Raw genomic sequence first — 21,977 nt, 5'->3', positions numbered from 1 at the left:
CTTTAGCTCCCAAGGACAATTATGTTGACATAGTTGCTACATTACAGGATGATGCTCCAGTTGAATTTGGGAGGGGAAGGGAGAATCTTCAATATGACTCAAGGTCTGGATGTCCTACAACTGCCCCAACCAAGGAAAACATTGATCATATTCACCTAATGGTGAGGGATAGTGACTGATGATAAATCAAATAGTCAATACTATAAGCATTTCTTATGAGTTGAGAATATTCTGCATAATGAACTTGGCATGATGAAGGTTTCTGCTCGATGGGTGCCACCTCTGATACCTAATTATTCACAATTATTCACCATGATACTGATTCTCAGCCAAATGTTTTTCGTGTTGGGTAACGGATGATAGTCAGATGGGGCCAAATCAGGAGAATAGGGAGGGTGATTAACCAGTTCAAAGCTACAGTCATGCACAGAAGCCATTGAAAGCAAATACTGTATGCTGGAGCATTGTCCTGATGAATCTTCCAACAGTTTTCCTGGGCATTTGGTCTTGATAATCTTTCATAACTGACTCAGCAAGCTGGCATAGTACTCTGCATTGATAGTGTAGCCCTTTTGACGATAGTCAATAAACACAATAATGAAAGACTTTTCTGCCATGACCATCCCATAACTTGTTTTCCTAGATTGCATTATCTAGACAATTAGATGTGATTTTCAAGGAGATTTGGCTACTATTTCTGGCATGTTGAACTATAAGCTACATCGATGTTGCAGTGCGTCAGTATGGGAGATAACTCTGCTCTAACTTGGTAATTAAGCTCGGTTTCTTTTCTCAGTTAAATTTCTATCATCAAAAGAGAATGAAGGAAATTTTATATTTATTTAGAGACAAAAAAAGATTAAACAAACAACATTGGATCCTTTAAAACCTCCGTGCTTCCTGAAATTCGCCAACACTACACCTGATATCCCCCCTCCATATGCATGCACACACGTATATCATGACTCATACACTGTTCACTTTCCTGACTTTTGTACATAATTCTGTGTACCTGTGCCCCTTTGATGAGTTGTAGTGCACCTGAGCACTATACACAATAATTTCATTATTATCATTATTATTATTATTATTTTAAGAAATTATTTTTTTGTGGCTTTGTGGTGAAAGATATGTTTTTCAGTTACATGATTCTAGGTTCAGTACCATTGCCTGACATCTTAGGCAAGTGTCTTCTATTCTCGCCCCAAACCAACCAAAGCCTTGTGAGTGGATTTGGTAGACGGTGACTGAAGGAGGCCTGTGAAATATATGCCTATACCTGTGTGTATGTGTCTTTGTTCCCAACTATCTTTTGATAAACAATGCTGGTTTGTTTACATCCTCACAGATTAGTGATTCAGCAAAAAGAGACATTGAATAAGTATCCGACTGATTCTACTAAAACCCTTCAAGATAGTGCCCCAGCATGGCTGATATCCAATTACCGAGACAAGAGATAAAAGCTAAATAGTTATTTTTGAATTTACAACATAACTGGTGAATATTTAAGATAATGAACTATTGGATCAAAGTTCATGAGTTAGATAAAAAATATATGTGTTTACATGTCTGACTGGACCTGCTGAAAAATTGATACTGAATTCATTGAATGACTGGATATAGCCATTATTAGAAAGGAAAGTTCAACAATACAATGAAATATTTGACCTCAAGAAGTCACTTCAATGTCTGAATATTTTGAAACACTCTAAAAGAGTGGATGTAAAAAATGATTAAAATTTTGAAAATAAATCAGAATTATGATATATTTTGGTAAATTGTTTTAAAAGACAAACAATTTGTGAACTGGATATTCTGTTCTCAATATCCACAATTCTTTTCAGTCTGCCATACCACTTTTATTTAAAATTTAATTTGGAAATGTTTTATTTCATATTTGCAAGGATAGGATATATTTGCTTTATTATTTTTTTTGTAGATCAGTATATTTTACATGTTTGTGCAACAAGTCTTCTTTGGAGCTACAAAACACTGTCAATGGATGGTTTTTGTTTGTTTTTCATTTCAGTTTTTCACTGGTGACTTACAGTTAAATCATTGTATAAATAAATGTTTGTACTCACGTTAATAGTTAGCTGATGACAGTACTTGTTAGTTTTGTATATAGATAGCCATTGAGATTTTTGTGATTTTTACGTGTTTTGCTGGAATACAGATATATACATTGACTACTAGCTGTCAGTCTACTGCTAGGTAAAAAGTTAGTGGTTCGTATCTCATCACTGATGCTGTATTGTGTTCTCAGAGAAGATATTTAATTCCTCTATTTATAACTTCGATTGAACAAACCTGTGATCAAAGGCATTCCAGCTGTGACAATACCATTTAAAAAAAATATAATGATCCCCACCCCAACGTTTTTAAGGTCTCTGGTATAATATAAGAGAGAATTGGCTGCTGTTCCTAGTAGGTCAAACAGTCATCTTGGGGCCAGGGGCAAGTTAACACATGCCAACTGACAAAGCTTGTATCATAGATTTGATGCAAACTTTGTTAGCTTGCATGAGAAAAAATTCTCAATAAATTTCTATCTTATGCAAGAAATAGCATATACACAATTATAAACTCAAGCTCAATGCAATAGCTTCCTCTAACAATGATAGATAAAAGAAGACACAGGTGTCTATCCTCAGTTCTTTCTATTTAGATTCCTATTCATTGTTTTGGTTTTGAGTTATTATTTTATATGTTTTTATACAACTTACATTTACTTTGTTTTAAGGATAATGTGCTTTCTGACTCAGCTGAAGCTGTAATTGATTACCGCATCCATCCTTCACAGACACTTGAACAGGTAATTATTACATTTAAATTTCATAAACAGTTACTGAGTAATCCACTTGATTGCTTTAAATTTGATTTTACTAGAGAGAAAAAATAAAATGATATTCTGATTTTATTTAATTAAAAAAAGAAACAATTATTTTGAAGTATTTTTTTTTTTCAGATTTTGTGTGAACCACAAATTATTTTAGAACAGGGTTAAACCCTTTAGCATTTAAACTGGCCATATCCAGCCAAAATATTCCAACTGTTTTAAGTTCAAAACAGCCAGATCTAGTTTCTCATGCCTACTCTACGATGTCATTTTAAATATAAACAATTACATCATCAAAATCTTGAATCTACAAAATAATGTATGATAAATTTAAGACAATATGAGTAAATAAGCACTATATTTGACAGAGTAACCTGAATGGTAAAGGTTATGTTTCATAATTTTTAATATCAATTTTACTACTATAAACTAAAAGATGTCATACTATTAGTAACCCTTTATTTGTTGGATTTGGCTAATAATATTTAAGATGAGGTATGTATATTTAACTTTATTCCATGTTGAAATAGCTTACGAGGTTATTCTGATCAATATGTATGACAGACAGATGTCTATTCTCATGAAAGAGATGTTAGCATGGTAGTATTAGAGTCTACATGTACAATTGCTGGAGAACTTGGGTTAGAAGTGTTTCTTTGAGATAAAAATACATTATTTACATCTGACGGATATTTTTCCTCATCTTGTTTGTTGTTAACACGTTTCAGCTGATATACCCTCCAGCTTTCATCAGGTGTCTTGGGGGAAATTTCGAACCTGGGTTCTCATTCCTAAGGTATTTTTCAATGTTATTATTATTATTATTATTCAGGTCACTGCCTGGAATTGAACTCGGAATCTTGGGGTTAGTAGCCCATGCTCTTAACCACTACGCCATATGCCAGGCAGTGACCTGAATAATAATAATAATAATAATAATAATAATAATAATAATAACAACAACAACAACAACAACATCGAAAAATACCTTAGGAATGGGAACTCAGGTTTGAAATTTCCCCAAGACACCTGATGAAGGCTGGAGGGTATATCAGCCGAAACATTGTGTTAACAACAAACAAGATGAGGACAAATATCCGTCAAATGTAAATAATGTACATAATTCCTCATCTCTTAAATATAGAACTGTAGAGATAACGATTTTGTTAAGATTAGAAAATCAGTTAGAAGTTTCTATTTTGGCAATTGTGGATGAAGTCTAGTAAGATGGACAAGTTTCCTGTTACTATAGAAGGTGTGAGAGCTTATGATGAAATTGACATTGTGGAAACTGATTTATCTCTTCTTTTAAGCCATAGATCTATGAAAACTGATGAAATAGTGTTTAACTTCAAAAATGATCATGGTTGGATATGTGAAAGTGAAAGCTGCATCATCTAGTTACTATTGTATTTCTTTAAATAACAAACTATTAGAAAATTGTAATATTCAAAACATTGTGTTACACATAAAAAATCTAAAATAGTGTTCCAGAACAGAGAAGAGATAAAAGGCTGAAAAATTTCATCACCAATTTACTCATGCTTTAAAGGAGAACTGGTATCCTTCATTTGGAATAGCAGAACTTTGAAGTATGATGAATGTCAGATTTGTCATAAGTGAAGAAGATTTTTTTCTTAGACAGTGGTGAGATTGCCTCTTAGGGATTAGTCTGTTGACACAGTTTGTCTTGATTTGAAGGAGTACATTCCCAAGCCCTGGATTCTGCATCATATTGATATTGCTACAAGATTCTCTGTTTCCAGATTGATTAAACAAAGGAAATAGAAGAGATCGGGGGCAAAGTGGCTGAGTTCCTTTTGAGTGTTGGGTCTCATGAAGACAATGACTTAGACCTTTGGCATTATGTTGTACTTGAGAAGAAGATCCATCAAGCTGAGCAAAATCACAGTCGTGGCAGATACTGGTGTCACGCAAATGGCACTCATGCCGGTGGCAAGTAATAGCACCCATCACACTCTCAGAGTGGTTGGCATTAGGATGGGCATCCAGCTATAAAAAACCATGCCAAATCAGACTGGAGTCTGGTGCAGCCTTCCAGCTTACCAGCGCTGGTCAAATCATCCAACCCATGCCAGCATGGACAACAGACATTAAATGATAATATATATGTATATATCTGTATGCATGTCTGTATGTGTGTGTTTGTGTTTGTCACCTATCACTGCTTGACAACTAGTGTTGGTGTGTTTACATCCCTATAATTTAGCAGTTCCGCAAAAAGACCAATAGAGTAAGTGCCAGGCTTAAAAAGAAAATAAGTACTGGGGTTGATTAGTTTGAATAAAATTCCTCAAGGCAGTTACCCCAGCATGGCCACAATCTAATGACTGAAACAAGTAAAAGATAAATGATATCATCAATATCTCCAATAGAAGTAAGGAAAGGCAGGTTTCCTAGGAATAGTGAGTTAAGTAAAAATGAGAAATTTGAATAAAAAATTTTCCAGGTCAGATTATTTACATAGTCGTCCAGATGTATCATTTGATGTTTGTGGTATGAACAATACAAGAAAACACCTAAAGTAAGGATGATGTTTGAAACGGAGCATTATTAAAATTAAAATCTAAGAAAATATCTACATCATTTCCAATCTTAGAAAAAAAAATCTTCAAATTTGAATATTATCTACTATACTGCCAGTTTGTAAGATGGATCTTCGCAGGGTGATTTATCATATTTGTTGGAGATAATATGAACAAGATGGCTCCAGTATGTTCGTCATCAAACAAGTGGAGCTGCTATGATATAGATATTTCAGCTGGCCAGGTTTCCAGAAGTGCTTGGTAACAACTCATCACTTGTAGTGACTTTTAAAATTTTATCTAATCTTGTTAGTGATCACTATCTTAGAAATGACGTAGCAAGAATAAAAGAAATGATGATCAGCAAGGAAGTTAATATAGACTGAGTCAGAGATCGTGAGCAGATTTCAGACTGTCTAATAGAGGTAGAAGCTTTCTCATATTTTGAGAGAAGAGGAGCCTAGGTAGTCTAGGAAATATCAGCAAGGTCAGCAAGAGTTGTTGCCCTTGGCTTAAGTTGCCCGTAAATAGTAATGCCGAGAAGGTAAATACTGATCTTATAAGAGAGGTAGAAATATATGGTTTCAAATTTTAGCAAGAAAGCAGCAATTTTTTATGGTATAGGGTAAGTCGATTACATTGATTCCTGTGCTCAACAGCACTTAATTTATCGACCTGGAAAGGATGAAAGACAAAGTAGGCCTCGGCGAAATAAAAGGTAGAGATTTATGGAAAGTTATATAACATGAGATGTTATGTGATATGATGAGCTATATAATTCTAGGAGTCAAAAGACTTTCACAGGAATAAATGGAGTATCTTCTTGCACTGGGCGACCGCATATACGTGCGTAGGAGAGATGGGAGCTTATAATAGCTATAATAAGCTTATTGTATACAGTGTTTAGGAGGATTTTTGTTAAGTGTATGTTGGAAGCAATTAGAGATGTTTTTTGGTATTGGAAGCAATTAGAGATGTTTTTTTCAGTGAAAATGCTGCACAGAAAGTTATTTTTAGCTGGTTATGTCCTAGTTATTGAAATATTTGTGCTCCACTGAAAATTTATATTTTATCATGCTGAAAGCAATTAATATTATGAAGATTGATGTTAACTAGAACCATTAAAGTAGAATACTAAAGAACCGTGATAATAATGATTAATTACAAGAGTTATTATTATTATTATTATTATTACTACTACTACTACTACTACTACTACTGCTGCTGCTGCTATTATTATTATTATTATTAAAAATAGTTTATTATACATTTTCCATTTGCAGCTATTTGATTTTCATCTCAAAATTATCAATGATGATAGGGTGAAAACTACCCTTAAGAACTACATAGCACCTTCTCTTATTTCACCTTATGATGATGCTAGTTTTGGTTACCATACAGTGAAAAACAGCATCAGAGAAGTATTCCTTGATGTTCTAGTTGTGCCAGGTAAGCTTTTGAAAGAATGTATTCCAGCTTTTGCTTCTCAAAAACATGGCTCTGGGTTCAGTCCCACTGTTTGAAAGCTTGAGCATATGGCTTCCTTCTACTATAGCGAATAAACTTGCTAGACAGAAACTAAAAGCTCATTTATATGTATGTATGTATGTATGTATGTATGTATGTAACATACATAAACTGGCCCTTTTTTGGACACAACTGGAACTGTCCAAAGAGAGATCACTGTGTCTTCTAGAAGAGATATTTTGCTTCAAAGAATTTTATTGCATGTAATTGTAGAAACCCTGGATTATGTCCCCCTCATGGGTTTTGTCTAATTACTAATGCAACTTATAAATGCATTGTTAAGGATGAAGATAATTTAGATAAGTTTTATATAGTTAGTACAGTTAATTTTAAGGCTAGGTATAGGGCCCACATGAGCTCATTTTCAAACGAAAAATACTGTAACTCTACCACACTTGCATCTTATATACATGATCTAAAGAGGAATAATAAGAGTTATTCTCTGTAATGGTTCATTATTTTGAGAGCCCCTTACTTCAAAGTAAATATAAATAAGTGTAAGTTGTGTGTAAAAGAATCTCTTGCCATCCTTAAGTCTTTTGGGCCAAAAACTTTGAATAAATTTACTGAGGTGATCCCTTTTTTGCAACCATAGGTTTTCGTCCACTTTTTTGAAAGTATATAGAAATAAAAGTAGATGTAATAAAATTGTTTAGTGTTACAGGGATTTGAAACCGGCAAGGTTAAATTTCTGTTAACTACAGCCACCCAAGTGTTTAGCAATAGATTTTTTTTTTTTTAAGAAAATTTGGACTGGTCCGTTGATGGTTTTTTCTTTTAAATTGTATAAGCTTTTCATGAAAAGCTACAATGGAAAGAAAGAAAGAAACACAGGTGAGCAACGAGAGAGTCAAAGAGGAAGAGAGAGAGAGAGAGAGGGGGGGAGGGGAATGGTGAAGGGGAGAGACAGATTCCATCAGAGTATCATCAAAAGTTTCTTGTACTTTACTCAATATTCTATCCTACTTTTTCCTCTACTTCTATTAATATACCTTTGTGCTACAAACTAATATGCAAAGTAGCACGTTTTTCCTGACAGGATATAATGTTTTAGTTAGACAAGTATTCCAATATAACTTTAAATATGTATTCATTGCATATGTATTCTTTTATTAATTTACGATTGATTTACAACACTACATCATATAGGTATTTTTGCATATACATTTACCTACATTATGTATTCTTTTATTATTTCATTACTTTATAGTTTTGTACCTTGTATTGCCATTTATTTAGGTTAATTACCGTAACTTAATATGATACAACATTAATGCTTACCCATATTTACTATCCATCTTTAATTTCCTTCCTTCTAAACGTTTATTTATGTAATTAGTCGAATATGAAAATTTACTCGTTACACAAATCCATTGGGTTCTCTCCTTTTCTTCTTCCACTTACAAAAAAAATTTTTTATTACCATTATTATTAATTTTAAGAATTTTCTGCAGTTCATTATGTCTTGTTTTAAGGGTTAGGGTTAGGGTTATGAGTTAGGTTATGGCAAAAATAATCCTAACCCTAACCCTAGCTCTAAAACCCGAACCCTAACCCTAAAACCCTAAAGCTAAAACCAGTACAAACGCACGAATGATGTTATAAATAACAGTACCGCCGATAGTTGTTGTTGACAAACAACGGCACTAATTTTATTCAAGGGAAAAGATCCCATTACACTGCTAGAACATGTTGTTTATATTCCATAGCAGTAATTGTTTTCACCTCAATAGACGTCAGTGATTGGTTGAAATTACAACACAAAATATATAAGTATACGAAGTTTGAAAGTATTTCGGTACCAAAAACACTACATAAAACATAAATGAAAAGTGGTGCCCGTCAATTCAGAAGGATCCCATGACGTCCTGTGCCTACCTCTTTGCTGACAGACTTAGTTAACTCCAACAAATCTTTGTCTGTCAGGGTTTCAGAGTGGGCATCGATGAGGTCGTTAACCTCATCTTGTGTGATGTCATCGATACCTTCGCCACCAGGTACCTTTGTCAGTTTTACTGCATTGTTGACAGCCTAATGCTGAATGTCTTCAGGTGAGAAGCCCTCGTAGTCCTGGACACACTCTGGCCACGTCTTCTTCCAGCATTCGATGAGGGTTTCTTTTTTTCATATCTTTAAGAGCAGTGTGGATGACTGACAAGTACATTGCGATCGTGAACTTCGCTAGTACTCCTTTAACTTGAAATTCTCGTCTGAATCCATTGCATCCACAAGGTTTTGGAGAGAGTTCCACGTGTAAAGTGCCTTGAAGGCACGGATCATGTCTTTATAGGCTGGATGAGAGAGGTGGTGTTAGCAAGAAGGAACTCGACTTGGACTCCCTCGTAATTCAAATCCAAAGAGTGACCACCAGCATTATCTATAACAAGCAACACCTTGAATTCCATGCACATGTTTTGGAGGTATTCCTTGGCTTGAGGGATGAAGCATTGATGGAACCAATTCAAAAGTTAGACTTTTGATGATCCAGGCCTTGGGGTTGTGCATCCAGTAGACAGGCAGCAGGTTTTTATTCTTATTGTTGAAGGCCCTCCGGTTCGCAGACTTGTAAGATAAGTCCTGGTTTCATCATGAAGCCAGCAGTATTGCCACACATAATTAGCATCACTCTGTCCTTCTTGCCTTAAATCCTGGGGCTCTGGCTTTGTCCTTCATGATGTGCTTTCTGGAAGGCATCTTCTTCCAGAACAAGCCAGTCTTGTCCATATTAAAAACCTGTTCTGGCTTGTACCCCTTGTCCTTGATGATCTGCCTGAAGGTCTCGAAGTACTTCTTGGCAGCTTCTTTGTTAGCTAATGCTGTCTCTCCCTGCAGGGAAACACTCTATTTTAAACCATTTCTGGGAGTGGTCAAACCATCCCTTGATGGTTTGAAAATCTTCGGGCTCCTGTGCTGTCAATGGTCTTGGTTGTGGTTCTTTGGTGCCTTCTACTCCATCTCTTCTGTCGAACTGCTGGTGTAATTTCCGCCCTTTCTTGCAGATAAAGTTACCGCTCAAGCAGATGTTTTCCTTCTTACAGTCACTGATCCACAATGCCAAGGCACATTCCATCCTCAAGGAGGCAATATAGCTGATGCTGGTGTCATGTAACTAGCACTCGTGCCAGTGGCATGCAAAAAGCAACTTCTGTGTGCTAGGCCTCAGGAGGCAATGACAAATTACATGCTTGAGAAGAAGACCCATCGAGCCAAGTGAAATCGTAGTCATGGCAGATATTGGTGTCATGCAAACTGACACCTGTGCCGGTGGCACATAGAAGCACTCATTACACTCTCAGAGTGGTTGGCATTAGGAAGAGCATGCAGCCGTAAAAAAACTTATCTTGTGCAGTCCCTCAGATCACCAGCCCTGGTTAAACCGTCCAACCCATGCCAGCATGAATAACGCATGTTAAATAGTGATAATGATGATGATGGTATATATTTGCTGAGTGGCCCACTGTTGCTGGAAATTCTCACAATAGAATACCTTTATTTCAATTTTTTCGCCGTATTGTATTTCAGATCGTTTCTTTCCCAATGAAAAGGCCTCTAAATCAAGACAGGTTTCTGTGTGTATTGTCAAAAAGAGCTGTTATTAAAGGATGATTTCAACCATACTTTCTCGGTGTAAGAGATATTTCGTATATAGCTTAGCCTGATTCTCACGTCATTCCTTTGCCGTGGGGTCTCGAGTGTGAATTATTAAGTTGTGTGGACACGGAAAATATAAAAAGTGGCCTCTTATTTACAAATGGGTTAGCTGTGATAAATAACTTGCATTCTGTGTCATATGAAGTCAAGGGTGGGAACAGTATGCATGAACAATATACATATTCAGAGAGAGTGAGAGGAAAACCATAACAGAGAGACAGATAGAGGTAAATACACAGACAATTATAGAACACAACACACACACACACAACCATAGACACACTTACGTAATCATCATAAGTTTACGATAATGAATGTACTCTAAATTCCTGTGAACGGACTTGCTATTTGTACCTGAACTACTCAACCCATTTAAAATCTTTCATCCTCTCTCTATTGCAATGCTTGGGTTCATACAGTAAAGATGCTACAAAATGAACATAATTCATCCATTTGTCATTCTGCTATTCATAAAATACTTCTTACATGGTGACATTTAACATTCCAGTCTCATATTTGGTACTGGAACCATTTATTATTATTATTGAAGCTGCTACCCTATAATGACCACATGATTCTGTAATTCTACACCTTCGGTCCTCTATGTACTCCTGTTTGCATCTACTTTAGGCATTATTTCCTTTTTATATATATATATATACCGCCTGACTGGCCTTTGTAGGGTTTTCGAGCGAGATCGTTGCCAGTGCCCCTGGACTGGCTCTTGTGCGGGTGGCACATAAAAGACACCATTTCGAGCGTGGCCGTTTTTGTGCGGGTGACACGTAAAAGCACCCACTACACTCTCTGAGTGGTTGGCGTTAGGAAGGGCATCCAGCTGTAGAAACTCTGCCAAATTAGATTGGAGCCTGGTGTTGCCATCCGGTTTCACCAGTCCTCAGTCAAATCGTCCAACCCATGCTAGCATGGAAGGCGGACGTTAAACGATGATGATGATGATTAATTCTTCTGCTCCTATAATCAAGTTTAACAGATTCAATCTATTTTAAGTGTTTACATTATGACCTTTATATCCATATGCATACATAAGTACCTGTATACATGTTTTATTCTTTCATTTTAGTCCATTTTTCCATGCTTGCCCTTTCTGATACAAGCCCTTATTTCTCTCTTCAAGTAAAGGATAACATTTCATCGATCTAAAAAGTGTAAACAAACACACACACATTCACACACATGTACACATATATGTATATGAATGCACATGCATTGGTGTATATAAATATGTATATCAATTAGAAAATGGAGGATAATATGCTGAACCCAACTACTTGCAGACAGGGTATTCCGTTGAATTCATTAATTTAATTCATAGGTAAAGTGACAAAAAAAAAGAAGAAAAAACACAAAGTACAGGTGTTTATGACAAACCATGTTATTTTGCCAACCGGGTTTACATATAGAAGTACAAAGTACATAAGAAATTAGAGAATGAACAGAAGTTTAATCTTACAGCTGTTTTGGCCTAGCTTTGGCATGCCCCATTCTATCCGAATAGTTCTTGCTGGGGTGATTATCGGATGACATGTTGAAATGGGGTTACATGCCCGAACCGCTAGGCCTCTTCAGAGATTCACAAAGGGTTTCATACAAATATATATACCGTAAATCCTTGAGTATAATCCCCAAAATTTAAAGGTCAAAATCCCTAGTGCATACTATATACGAGGTTAAAAATGAAAAATATTTTCTAAGCAATGTCCGAGTCTCTATTTGCTGTCCGGCAATGTTTATTCAGACGCATTTTGTGATGTCGGGCTTGTAACTGATAGTGATAAATATGTAAAGGCAATTTACTTAATGTTTATTTTTCACTGATGTTATTACTGTTATTTCTTTATTTTCTGCAAACAAAGTGCACAAAAAAGCTACACGTTTGCATTATGTTATATATACAATAATAATAAAGGACGTTACCGCATATATGTCTACAAACCAAGGACGTTATATAGACCTCATTGACTCAAGTTAGAAAAGGGGTGCGTATTATACACAAGGATTAGGTTTTTCAGAGGTACAGCCCCCTAAAAATCCCCTGCGTATTATACTCAAGGGCGGACTATACTTGAGGATTTACAGTATATATGAATGTACATCATCATCGTTTAATGTCCATTTTCCATGCTTGCATGGGTTGGATGGTTTGACAGGAGCTTGCCAGCTCGGGAGCTGTCCAGACTCCAATTGCCTGTGGCATGGTCTCTATAGCTGGACGCCCTTCCTAATGCCAACCACTTTACAGAGTGTGCTGAGTGGTTTTTACGTACCACCAGTACAGATGCACTTATGCAACACTGGCACAAGTGTATTCTATGTGACACAAGTCTGTATGTACAGATGACAGTAATTTTACTTAACCTGATACATCTTATCAAGTACAGCAAAGCAACACAATAGGCACGCACACACACACACATAGATATACATAAATATATATATAAGAAGAGCACAATTAACTTGGCATGGTGAAGGTTTCTGCTCAGTGGGTGCCATGATAATGGATCAGCAGAATTGTTAAAATATTCAAGAAAATGCTACATTAAAATCCTTACCAAACTCATTTTTGCCTTTTATCTTTCTGGTACCAATAGAATAAATATCAGCCAAGTTGTAGGTTGATATGATTGGCTGCTATGCTCTCAATTAATGGATATGTCCAATTGTCAAAATATCAAACAATTGACTCAATTTAATTACACTGGAACATAGGTAAATAAGACATTTGAATGAATTTAGTTGATTAAAGCACATTCTTTACACAATTTGTCTTGTACTCCATCTAAAAAAAATCATATTTTTTATATCTTCTGTCTATCTCTTTCCTTTAGGTGTGACAGTTGGCAACACAGATACTCACCACTATAAACATTTGACAAAAAGTATCTATCGATTCACCCCATCAGTTTTAACTCCAGAGTCTACAAATATGATTCATGGAGATAATGAAAAGATATCAATATGGAATTATGAAAAAGTTGTCAATTTTTATCATCATGTAATTTTGAATTCAGATCGTGATAAAATGAATTTTATTAACAAACATGTTGAATTATAACAAAACATTTATTTTTGAAGTGTTTCTTTGTAATAAACAACACAGATTTTTTTAAATAATAATGTTGTCTTTTTTACTTGTCTTTCTTTTTTTAAATTTTAACCTTATACTTTTTTCTTTCTATCTTCATCATTATTTTCATTTATATAAGTTCTGTTTTTCCACAGAGTTAAATTTCCTATAGACATTTAATTTTACTGTGAGTTAATGTAATATCTTAGCTTGGAAACTAATCAGGAGCAGACGGCTAGCAAGATTGATATGGTTAATGTTCAGTTTGAACATCTGTACATCAGTGTCTGTATGGAAACATGTGCGTGGAGAGTGTAGGGAGAATCCAGATGATTACATTTCTAGAAAAAAAGACTGGCATTCAGTGTTTAGTGCAGAGTTTAAGATTTGAAGCACAGTAAAGGAGGAAGAGAGAAAGGTGGGCAGAGTATGCAGTGAACTATTTCAGGAAAGCAGAGGCCATTAAACTGGTGATAGAAGAGGCAAAGAAAGGAAACTGTGCATGAATCAGCTCCTGGTTGTAGGATCTTGGTGAGTTAATCATTGCTAATTAGCCAAATAGTTGTCTTTTAGATGTATTCTACAATGATTAAGTGTGTGGTACTACCACACACTTAATCATTGTAGAATATAACTAAAAGACAACTAAAAGACCATCTCATAAAACACGTCCCTATCATTTTCTCTCTTTCACTTTATGTTGACATCAAATGAAATATACATTTCCAGTTCAAAAAACAAAATTTTTTTATGGAATTTACCGAATGCTGTACCTTAACAGCTGATAGATCATTGATAACTCTGCGACTCAAAACAAAAGATAGTCCTCGTCGAAACTTAACTTAGTTTGGTTTGAAACAAAGCGCTTGATTAGCTTAACATAATCCCAGGCAACGCAGAGCTATACTGCTAGTATGCTCTATTTCCCTTGTGCTCCACTAAGTCTATCTCTCCTTCTCATTTGGTAATTAGACACGCTCTATTGAAGTGGTGATAATTTTGATAACTGAAGAATTTATGTTGTTTGGTGTTTGATATATTACACGTGTGCACACAAACACGTACACGCACACAAACACGTGTGCGCACACACAAATACCCTACATCATCATCATCGTTTAACGTCCATTTTCCATGCTGGCATGGGTTGGACGGTTTGACTGGGGGTCTGGGAAGCCAGGAGGCTGCACCAGGCTCCAATCTGATCTGGCAGTGTTTCTACAGCTGGATGCCCTTCCTAACGCCAACCACTACCAGAGTGTAGTGGGTGCTAATGATTAACAAACCATTTCGTGGAATAAGTTACTATAAACAGTTTTTTTTTTTACGGGGTGGTGATGGTGTCCTAAATCAATGATGGAATAAATACTCCAAAATTAAGGTCATGTTTCACTCAGAAAGCTAATGTGTTTATTAAACAACAGAAGCTAGTAACAGAATAATAATTTTGAAATTGAAAAAAAATATACTTGATAAGCTGATTAAATATTATCAAAATTAAATTAGATAACGAACGATATAAAGTACAATGATACTACCTTTGCCCTTATCTGTTATTTATATTAATAGAGAATTAACAAAGAGTATAAGTGACAAATTGCCATTTAAAGTCTGAAACGAGAAGTTTCTAAATGAAAATCAGCACGTATAAGCCATATGTATGAGATTGTTTGTCTTTCTGTAAAGGCGTTTCAATTGTAACCATCTCGTCTTTCAAGTCTTCCAGCCATGACCTTCCTGCTTTTTAAAAGCTTCGCAACCATGACAGTCAACCTAGCTTAAAGCGCTCCTTTTGTGATCTTCTAGCTCTTTTGGTAAATTTCTATATTAATACCCACACGATTTTCACAAAGAAAGAGATAAAAACTCAGATATTTTGCATGGAATCAAGTACCCTGACCTTCTAATATCCTGCAAATCTCTTATTTTGGTTCAGAAAAAAGGGGGGCGAGCGGGGGGAAGCCCCCCCCCCCTGCATTCTCAGAATCATTGCAAATTTTTTTTTCCTTTGAATGAATTCCTGTGACCTCCTAATAAACTACAAAACCCTTTTTGGGATCCGAAAAACGGGGTGGGTGAGGTGGAAACCTCGGAAATTTCCCCGCCCCACCCCCAATGATCTTTTTACCCACACGATTTTCACTAAGAAAAAAAAATCGGATTTTTTGGCATGGAATCAAGTACCCTGACCTCCTAATATGCTGCAAATCCCTTATTTTGGTTCGGAAAACGGGGACGAGGGGGAACCGCCCCCTAAAACCATCCCGGAATCATTGGAATTTTTTGTTGTTGTTGTTGAATGAATTCCTGTGACCTAATATGCAACAAAACCCTTTTTGAGGTTCAAAAAGTGGGGTAAGGTGAAAATCGTGCGGGTGAAAAGATCAATAGGGGTCGGGGGAGAAATTACCGAGGCTTCCACCCCCATCCGATCCCGTTTTTCGGACCCCAAAAAGGGTTTTGCAGCCTATTAGGAGGTCACAGAAATTCAGTCAACGAAAAAAAAAAAAAATTTCCAATGATTCAAGGTGGGGTTCGCTCCCCTTTTTTCCGAACCACAATAAGGGATTTTTAATTCCACGCAAAAAAAATCTGAGTTTTTTAAAAATTTTCCTTAGTGAAAATCGTGCGGGTGTTAATATAGAAATTTACTGCTTTTTTAAACCGCGTTCCAATTGCGAGGTGCAATGATCCAGTGGTTAGGGTAGCAGACTCGCGGTCATAGGATCGCGGTTTCGATTCTCAGACCGGGCGTCGTGAGTGTTTATTGAGCGAAAACACCTAAAGCTCCACGAGGCTCCGGCAGGGGATGGTGGTGAACCCTGCTGTACACTTTCACCACAACTTTCTCTCACTCTTACTTCCTGTTTCAGTTGTGCCCTGTAATTCAAAGGGTCAGCCTTGTCACACTGTGTCACGCTGAACATCCCCGAGAACTACGTTAAGGGTACATGTGTCTGTGGAGTGCTCAGCCACTTGCACGTTAATTTCACGAGCAGGCTGTTCCATTGATCGGATCAACTGGAACCCTCGACGTCGTAAGCGACGGAGTGCCAACACCAAAACCAATTGCGACCTCCCATTTCTTTTAAGAATCTCAATTGAGAACTTTCGAACTGACAACATGACCATCCCGTCTTTTTTAAGTTAAAATCTCCTCATGTCACATCTTACCATTTCTGACCCCTTTTAAAAGGATGCATTAGATAATGATAGTCCGAGATACACGATGTCTGAAAAACAAAAGATGGAAGGCTTTCGATAATTAGTTTGCTGAATTAACGTTAATTAGTTAAACAACTAGTAATCGATTTCTGATTGTGATTATGTGTGCACAGGTGCGCGCGCGTGCGCGTATGTGTAAGTACTGCTTACTGTCATCTAGCATGCTAGAAACAGCAGCTGAACAAATTTCGTTGTTAAAATCCATAGAAATATTGAAAAACGTTATCTTAAACAAGAATTGTAATGAAAGTTTGAATGATCACGAGTGTGATGTTCTTGTCCTTAGGTTAATTGGAAGAGAACTGATCTTGGGCTACACAGCGACGGCGCCACTACAAAATCATGGAGTCTAGGTACATTGTCTGAAAAATAAAAGCAGAATACTTTTGATCATAGGTTCGCTGGATCAGAACTGATGTGAGTGTGCATATGTGTATATTTGTGTGTGTTTGTAGGTGAGTGTGTATTTGTGAATGAGTTTCTCTGTGTGGTGCGTGTGTTTGTGAGTGTTAGTGCGTATATGGTGGGGAATGTGTGTATTTACTGCTGTTACTCAACATGCTAAACATAGCAGCTATACACCCCGTGATTATATCATTTTCAGCAAACATTTTAACTGGTAGTGTTTCGGTATTAGTATATGATGTCAATTATAAGAGTGTGTGTGTGCGAGTGTGTTTATTCATCTCCGTCGAGCAGAGGAATGACAATCTCACTCGCTCACCATGTCATAGACTTTTACCGAAGATTATTTTTTTAAACTAAGGAGTAAAAGATATATTTTCAACGTAATACGATTGCCTGAAAAATAAAAGATGGAATAGTTATGGATGGAGATCTATAAGAATTGGATCATAGACAGATCTACAGGATCGCGCTAACCTGGGGCTAAATAACATCAATGATTGACTTCACCCCAACAAAGAATCTTCGGCAGCAGTGTTTCTCAATCCCCTTTTTTTTTTTTACTTATGGATCTCTTTTTTACTAGGGTGGATCCTCCTAGCCATTAGACGTTAATAAAATCCCATTACATTTCTATAATTAAATATTACTGGTAATTGTATTAAAAAAGATGAAAATATTTGGTGTATTGTAGAAGTATAAGCAATTTATTCTACGTAAATTTTTACAAAATCTGATATGGACCCACTGCCCCACACCAATGGTTCTTCACCCCTTCTAGTTTTGTAGCACCCCTTTTAAAATTGTTATGCCTAGCACCCATATAAGTGGCGAATGAGGTATCTAACTTAACATGGATGATAATCTATACATTTTATATAAAAAATGGATTGTGTGAGCTTTTGACAGTGAAATGATAAGAAAAATTAATAAACACAAAAGTTGTAAATTTACTTTACATATTGCAAGTTAATAACTTCCCCGTGAGTGGTGAGATCCAGTTAAATTTTCTATATCAAATCGAGCAACTTGCGTTTTGATTAATGACAGTTACAGTCTCGTGATCTTTTTTAGTTCAATGACCGTCATGTTTACCGACCTGCTAGAAATAGCAGCCAAATTATTATTTTGATGATTGACATCAGCTGGCTTCCTAAGTGTCTAAAAAGAGAAAGAGAAAGAAAAACCAACTCAACGGACTCCAGTGGGAGACCTGTCTTTGTTACTAACAGATTGAGTGACTACAGCATTTGCTGAGAATTATGTATTGCCAGGTGTTACGGTTATTATTCAGTTCCAATTCGACTATGCCATCTTATTTTTCATGAAATGCATCCCCAGGTACCGCCAACTCGGGCAGTCGCCCGGGGCACCATGTGCTTTTTTAGTCTACATTTTCAGTTTTTCTCCTTGTGAAAGTTCAAAAAAAAATTATACTTGTAAGGGCGCTGAAGTTCAGCTTTCCCGGGGCGCCAGTAAACCGAGAGCCGGCCACGCCTCAGACTTCGCTATCCAGTGTGACCTTTAAAAAAGAGTTGGTTGTGTTTGACGTGATACAAATTTTTAGATTAAAAAAAGACGAGATGGTCTCAGTTGGAACGCTTTAAGAAAAGATGGAATAGTCACTTGGAACGCTTGTAAATGATGGGAACAGTTGGAACGCCTTCAGTGAAAGATATGTATTTAGAAAAACGCAATGATTTTACACAAGCAAATGAATCGGACGTGTTGTTTCGCATTTCGAAAATGCATTAAACGAGATAACAGACATTGCGAGGACCTTATTCGGGTTTGTTGAGTTAAAAATTTCGGTTAATGTTTACCTCTTGACCCGGAAATGAAAATCCAAAAAAAAAAAAAAAAATACTTGAATGGGTGTAAAAACAATGTGTAGGTAACGAATATGCAAAAAAAAAAAAAAAAATGCGCGCAAAGCAACGGGAGGGTGAGGAGAGGACTTCGAAAAATTCACAAGATCCGAGTTTTCCCCTCAACTTTTAGGAAAATGGATTTTTTTCAATGAAATTTTATAGAAATATCATTTAAACAGTATACATTACGATTATAAAGAAGTTTGTGGGGAAAATCTTTTCCAAGGGGGTTGGGAGAGGACTTCGGAAAATTCACAAAATCCGAGTTTTTCCCTCATGATTTTTAGGAAAATGGAGTTTTTTCAATGAAATTTTATAGAAATACTTTTCAAACGGCATACATTACGATTATAAAGTAATTTGTGGGGAAAATCTTTTCCAAAGAGTGGGGAGGGGACTTCGGAAAATTCACAAGATCCGAGTTTTCCCCTCAACTTTTAGGAAAATGGATTTTTTTCAATGAAATTTTATAGAAATATCATTTAAACAGTATACATTACGATTATAAAGAAGTTTGTGGGGGAAATCTTTTCCAAGGGGGTTGGGAGAGGACTTCGGAAAATTCACAAAATCCGAGTTTTTCCCTCATAATTTTTAGGAAAATGGAGTTTTTTCAATGAAATTTTATAGAAATACTTTTCAAACGGCATACATTACGATTATAAAGTAATTTGTGGGGAAAATCTTTTCCAAAGAGTGGGGAGGGGACTTCGGAAAATTCACAAGATCCAAGTTTTTCCCCATAACTGTATATATATATATATGTGTGTGTGTGTGTGTATGTGTGTGTGTATATATGTGTGTATATATATGTGTGTGTATGTGCATATATATATAATATATAATTGTATGTATATATGTATAAATATACATATGTATATAATATATGCATATATAATATATCTATCTTTATATATATAGATAGAGAGAGAGAAAAAGTAATAACGAGTGAATGAGAATAACAACGAAGGGTTAAAAAAGCGTAAAAATAATTGAAAATGAAATAAAATTGAAGCCAAAGCATAAAAAATTATTGAAAGTGGGTTGAAATAAACACTACGTAGTGTAGTAGGACTACGCTAGGGTATCTGTAGAAAGTTGAATGTGATTTCGGAATATAACGAGGAAAAATTCGGATCTTGGGAATTTTCCGAAAGTCCTCTCCCCACCTCAAGATTTTCCCCACAAATTACTTTATAATTGCAATGTATGCCGTTTGAAAGGTATTTCTATAAAATTTCATAGAAAAAAACCCATTTTCCTAAAAGTTACGAGGGAAAACCTCGGAATTTGTGAATTTTCCGCAGTCCTCTCTCCACCCCCTGGAAAAGATTTTCCTCACAAATTCCTTTATAATCGTAATGTATGCCGTTTGAAAGGTATTTCTATAAAATTTCATTGAAAAAATTCCATTTTCCTAAAAGTTATGAGGGAAAAGCTCGGATATTGTGAATTTTCCGAAGTCCCCTCCCCACTCTCCCGTTGCTTTGAGCGCATCTTTTTTTTTTTTTTCATATTCGTTTCCTAAGCATTGTTTCGCACTCATTCCAATATTTTTTGGGGGATTTTCATTTCCACGTCAAGATGTAAACATACACCCTCGTTTCAAAACAGTATATTTTTGCAACACACAAAAATAAAACAATAATTAACACAATACTGTCCCCATATGGGAAGGTTCTCTAAAATAATAGAATAGATAAGAAGAGGATTAAATATTTCGGTAGTGGAACGATATACGCGCAGGAAATTATCAAAAGTTTTTGTGGTTAATGTTACGAATGAAATCTTATTTAAGAATGAATCTGATGGGGAAAGTATTGTAACTCAATACAATAGCAACGTGTGAATAATAATCTATCTATTCTTGGCTCCCACCATTCTCATGCAGGACAACAATTAAAAAAATACAAAAACCGCAGCAGGACGTTTAGAAAAAAGGTCTTCAAATATATTTCTATTTTTAATTCCATCTTTGATCACAGACAGGTGATACTTGTTTTTGAATCTCACTGAGCAGATGCCAAATTGTTGTATAATATTATCAGGTCACACAAGCAGCCAACCATGTCCTCAAACTGCGCTTAGAAAAAAAAATGTGCATATATATATAAACAGTTAATCATTTACATAGATTACTCCGCTTTTAGCCTTGCTGCTTTCGCTTTGCTGCAAACATGTTGAAACGAATTGTGATATCCGTTTGTAGTCTTGTGATAGCCATTAGTGTTGTCGTTTTAATTCGTACTTTTACCTTCAATGTAAGAACTGACATTATTATTCCCTGTCAGAAAAGAGAGGAACATTCGAAGATTGATGTTGGAACAAATCCACAAATAGTAGAAAACTTTCGCCAAGCCCTAAGATTTAAGACCATCGCTTGGAGTCCTGGTGTTTATGAAACTGAAGAACTAACCAAGTTACGTCTTTTTATTGAGCAAAGTATGTCCAATACATATATATATATATTTATTTATCATACCTTTCTGCATTATGCAATGAATAATATTTTATGTTCAGTATATTTAATGACATTAATCAAAGTAATATTGTACGTTAAGTGGAGCAAAAGGTGTGTCTAACTCATTTTCATATAATTCTTTTAATATTGCTACAGTTTGAGTCATTTAACTAAAACCACACTCATCCAGAATGTATGCAGGCTTCAGGTGTTGTCATAGAGAAGCACCATTATTGTTTTGATTAGTGACAGTAAGCACCAACGAAGAAATTCTCTGCAGAATATTATCTTTATGCTGATACATATCATTCATCTATTGTATATATTTTGAAGAAGTAAGAAATTGGCAGTCCTGAAATATTGC

The 21,977-nt window shown here is 35.8% G+C and overlaps 2 protein-coding genes and 1 long non-coding RNA gene across 5 annotated transcripts in view; 2 read left to right on the top strand and 1 right to left on the bottom strand.

Annotated features, from left to right (window-relative positions):
- The window catches only part of LOC106878941 (N-fatty-acyl-amino acid synthase/hydrolase PM20D1.2), a 39,260-nt gene extending 25,562 nt beyond the window's left edge, over positions 1-13,698 (top strand). For both annotated transcript variants that reach the window (XM_014928313.3, XM_014928315.3), the window contains exons 9-11: positions 2,744-2,815; positions 6,669-6,834; positions 13,413-13,698. In XM_014928313.3, coding sequence (XP_014783799.2) covers positions 2,744-2,815; positions 6,669-6,834; positions 13,413-13,639 — 465 coding nt within the window. In that variant the 3' untranslated portion in view covers positions 13,640-13,698. The remainder of the gene's footprint in view (positions 1-2,743; positions 2,816-6,668; positions 6,835-13,412) is intronic.
- LOC149137532 (uncharacterized) lies at positions 13,599-18,415 on the bottom strand. The gene is made up of 2 exons (XR_016241474.1): positions 18,236-18,415; positions 13,599-17,238 (listed from the first exon to the last, which is right to left on the bottom strand). It is a non-coding gene; the product is annotated as an uncharacterized LOC149137532 (long non-coding RNA).
- The window catches only part of LOC106878939 (N-fatty-acyl-amino acid synthase/hydrolase PM20D1.2), a 29,069-nt gene continuing 24,053 nt past the window's right edge, over positions 16,962-21,977 (top strand). Inside the window, exons 1-2 of one of the 2 annotated variants that reach the window (XM_014928311.3) lie at positions 16,962-19,070; positions 21,444-21,594. In XM_014928311.3, coding sequence (XP_014783797.2) covers positions 18,978-19,070; positions 21,444-21,594 — 244 coding nt within the window. In that variant the 5' untranslated portion in view covers positions 16,962-18,977. Of the gene's footprint in view, positions 19,071-20,650; positions 21,595-21,977 lie in introns of those variants that run through there. The other variant, XM_014928310.3, reaches the window with a different exon arrangement.

This window comes from Octopus bimaculoides, chromosome 1 (genome assembly GCF_046866305.1).
Source record: "Octopus bimaculoides isolate indiv1 chromosome 1, ASM4686630v1, whole genome shotgun sequence".
In the NCBI taxonomy this organism is placed as follows: domain Eukaryota; kingdom Metazoa; phylum Mollusca; class Cephalopoda; order Octopoda; family Octopodidae; genus Octopus; species Octopus bimaculoides.
The sequence above is the reverse complement of the archived record's forward strand: the minus strand, read 5'-3'. Positions and strand labels throughout refer to the sequence as shown.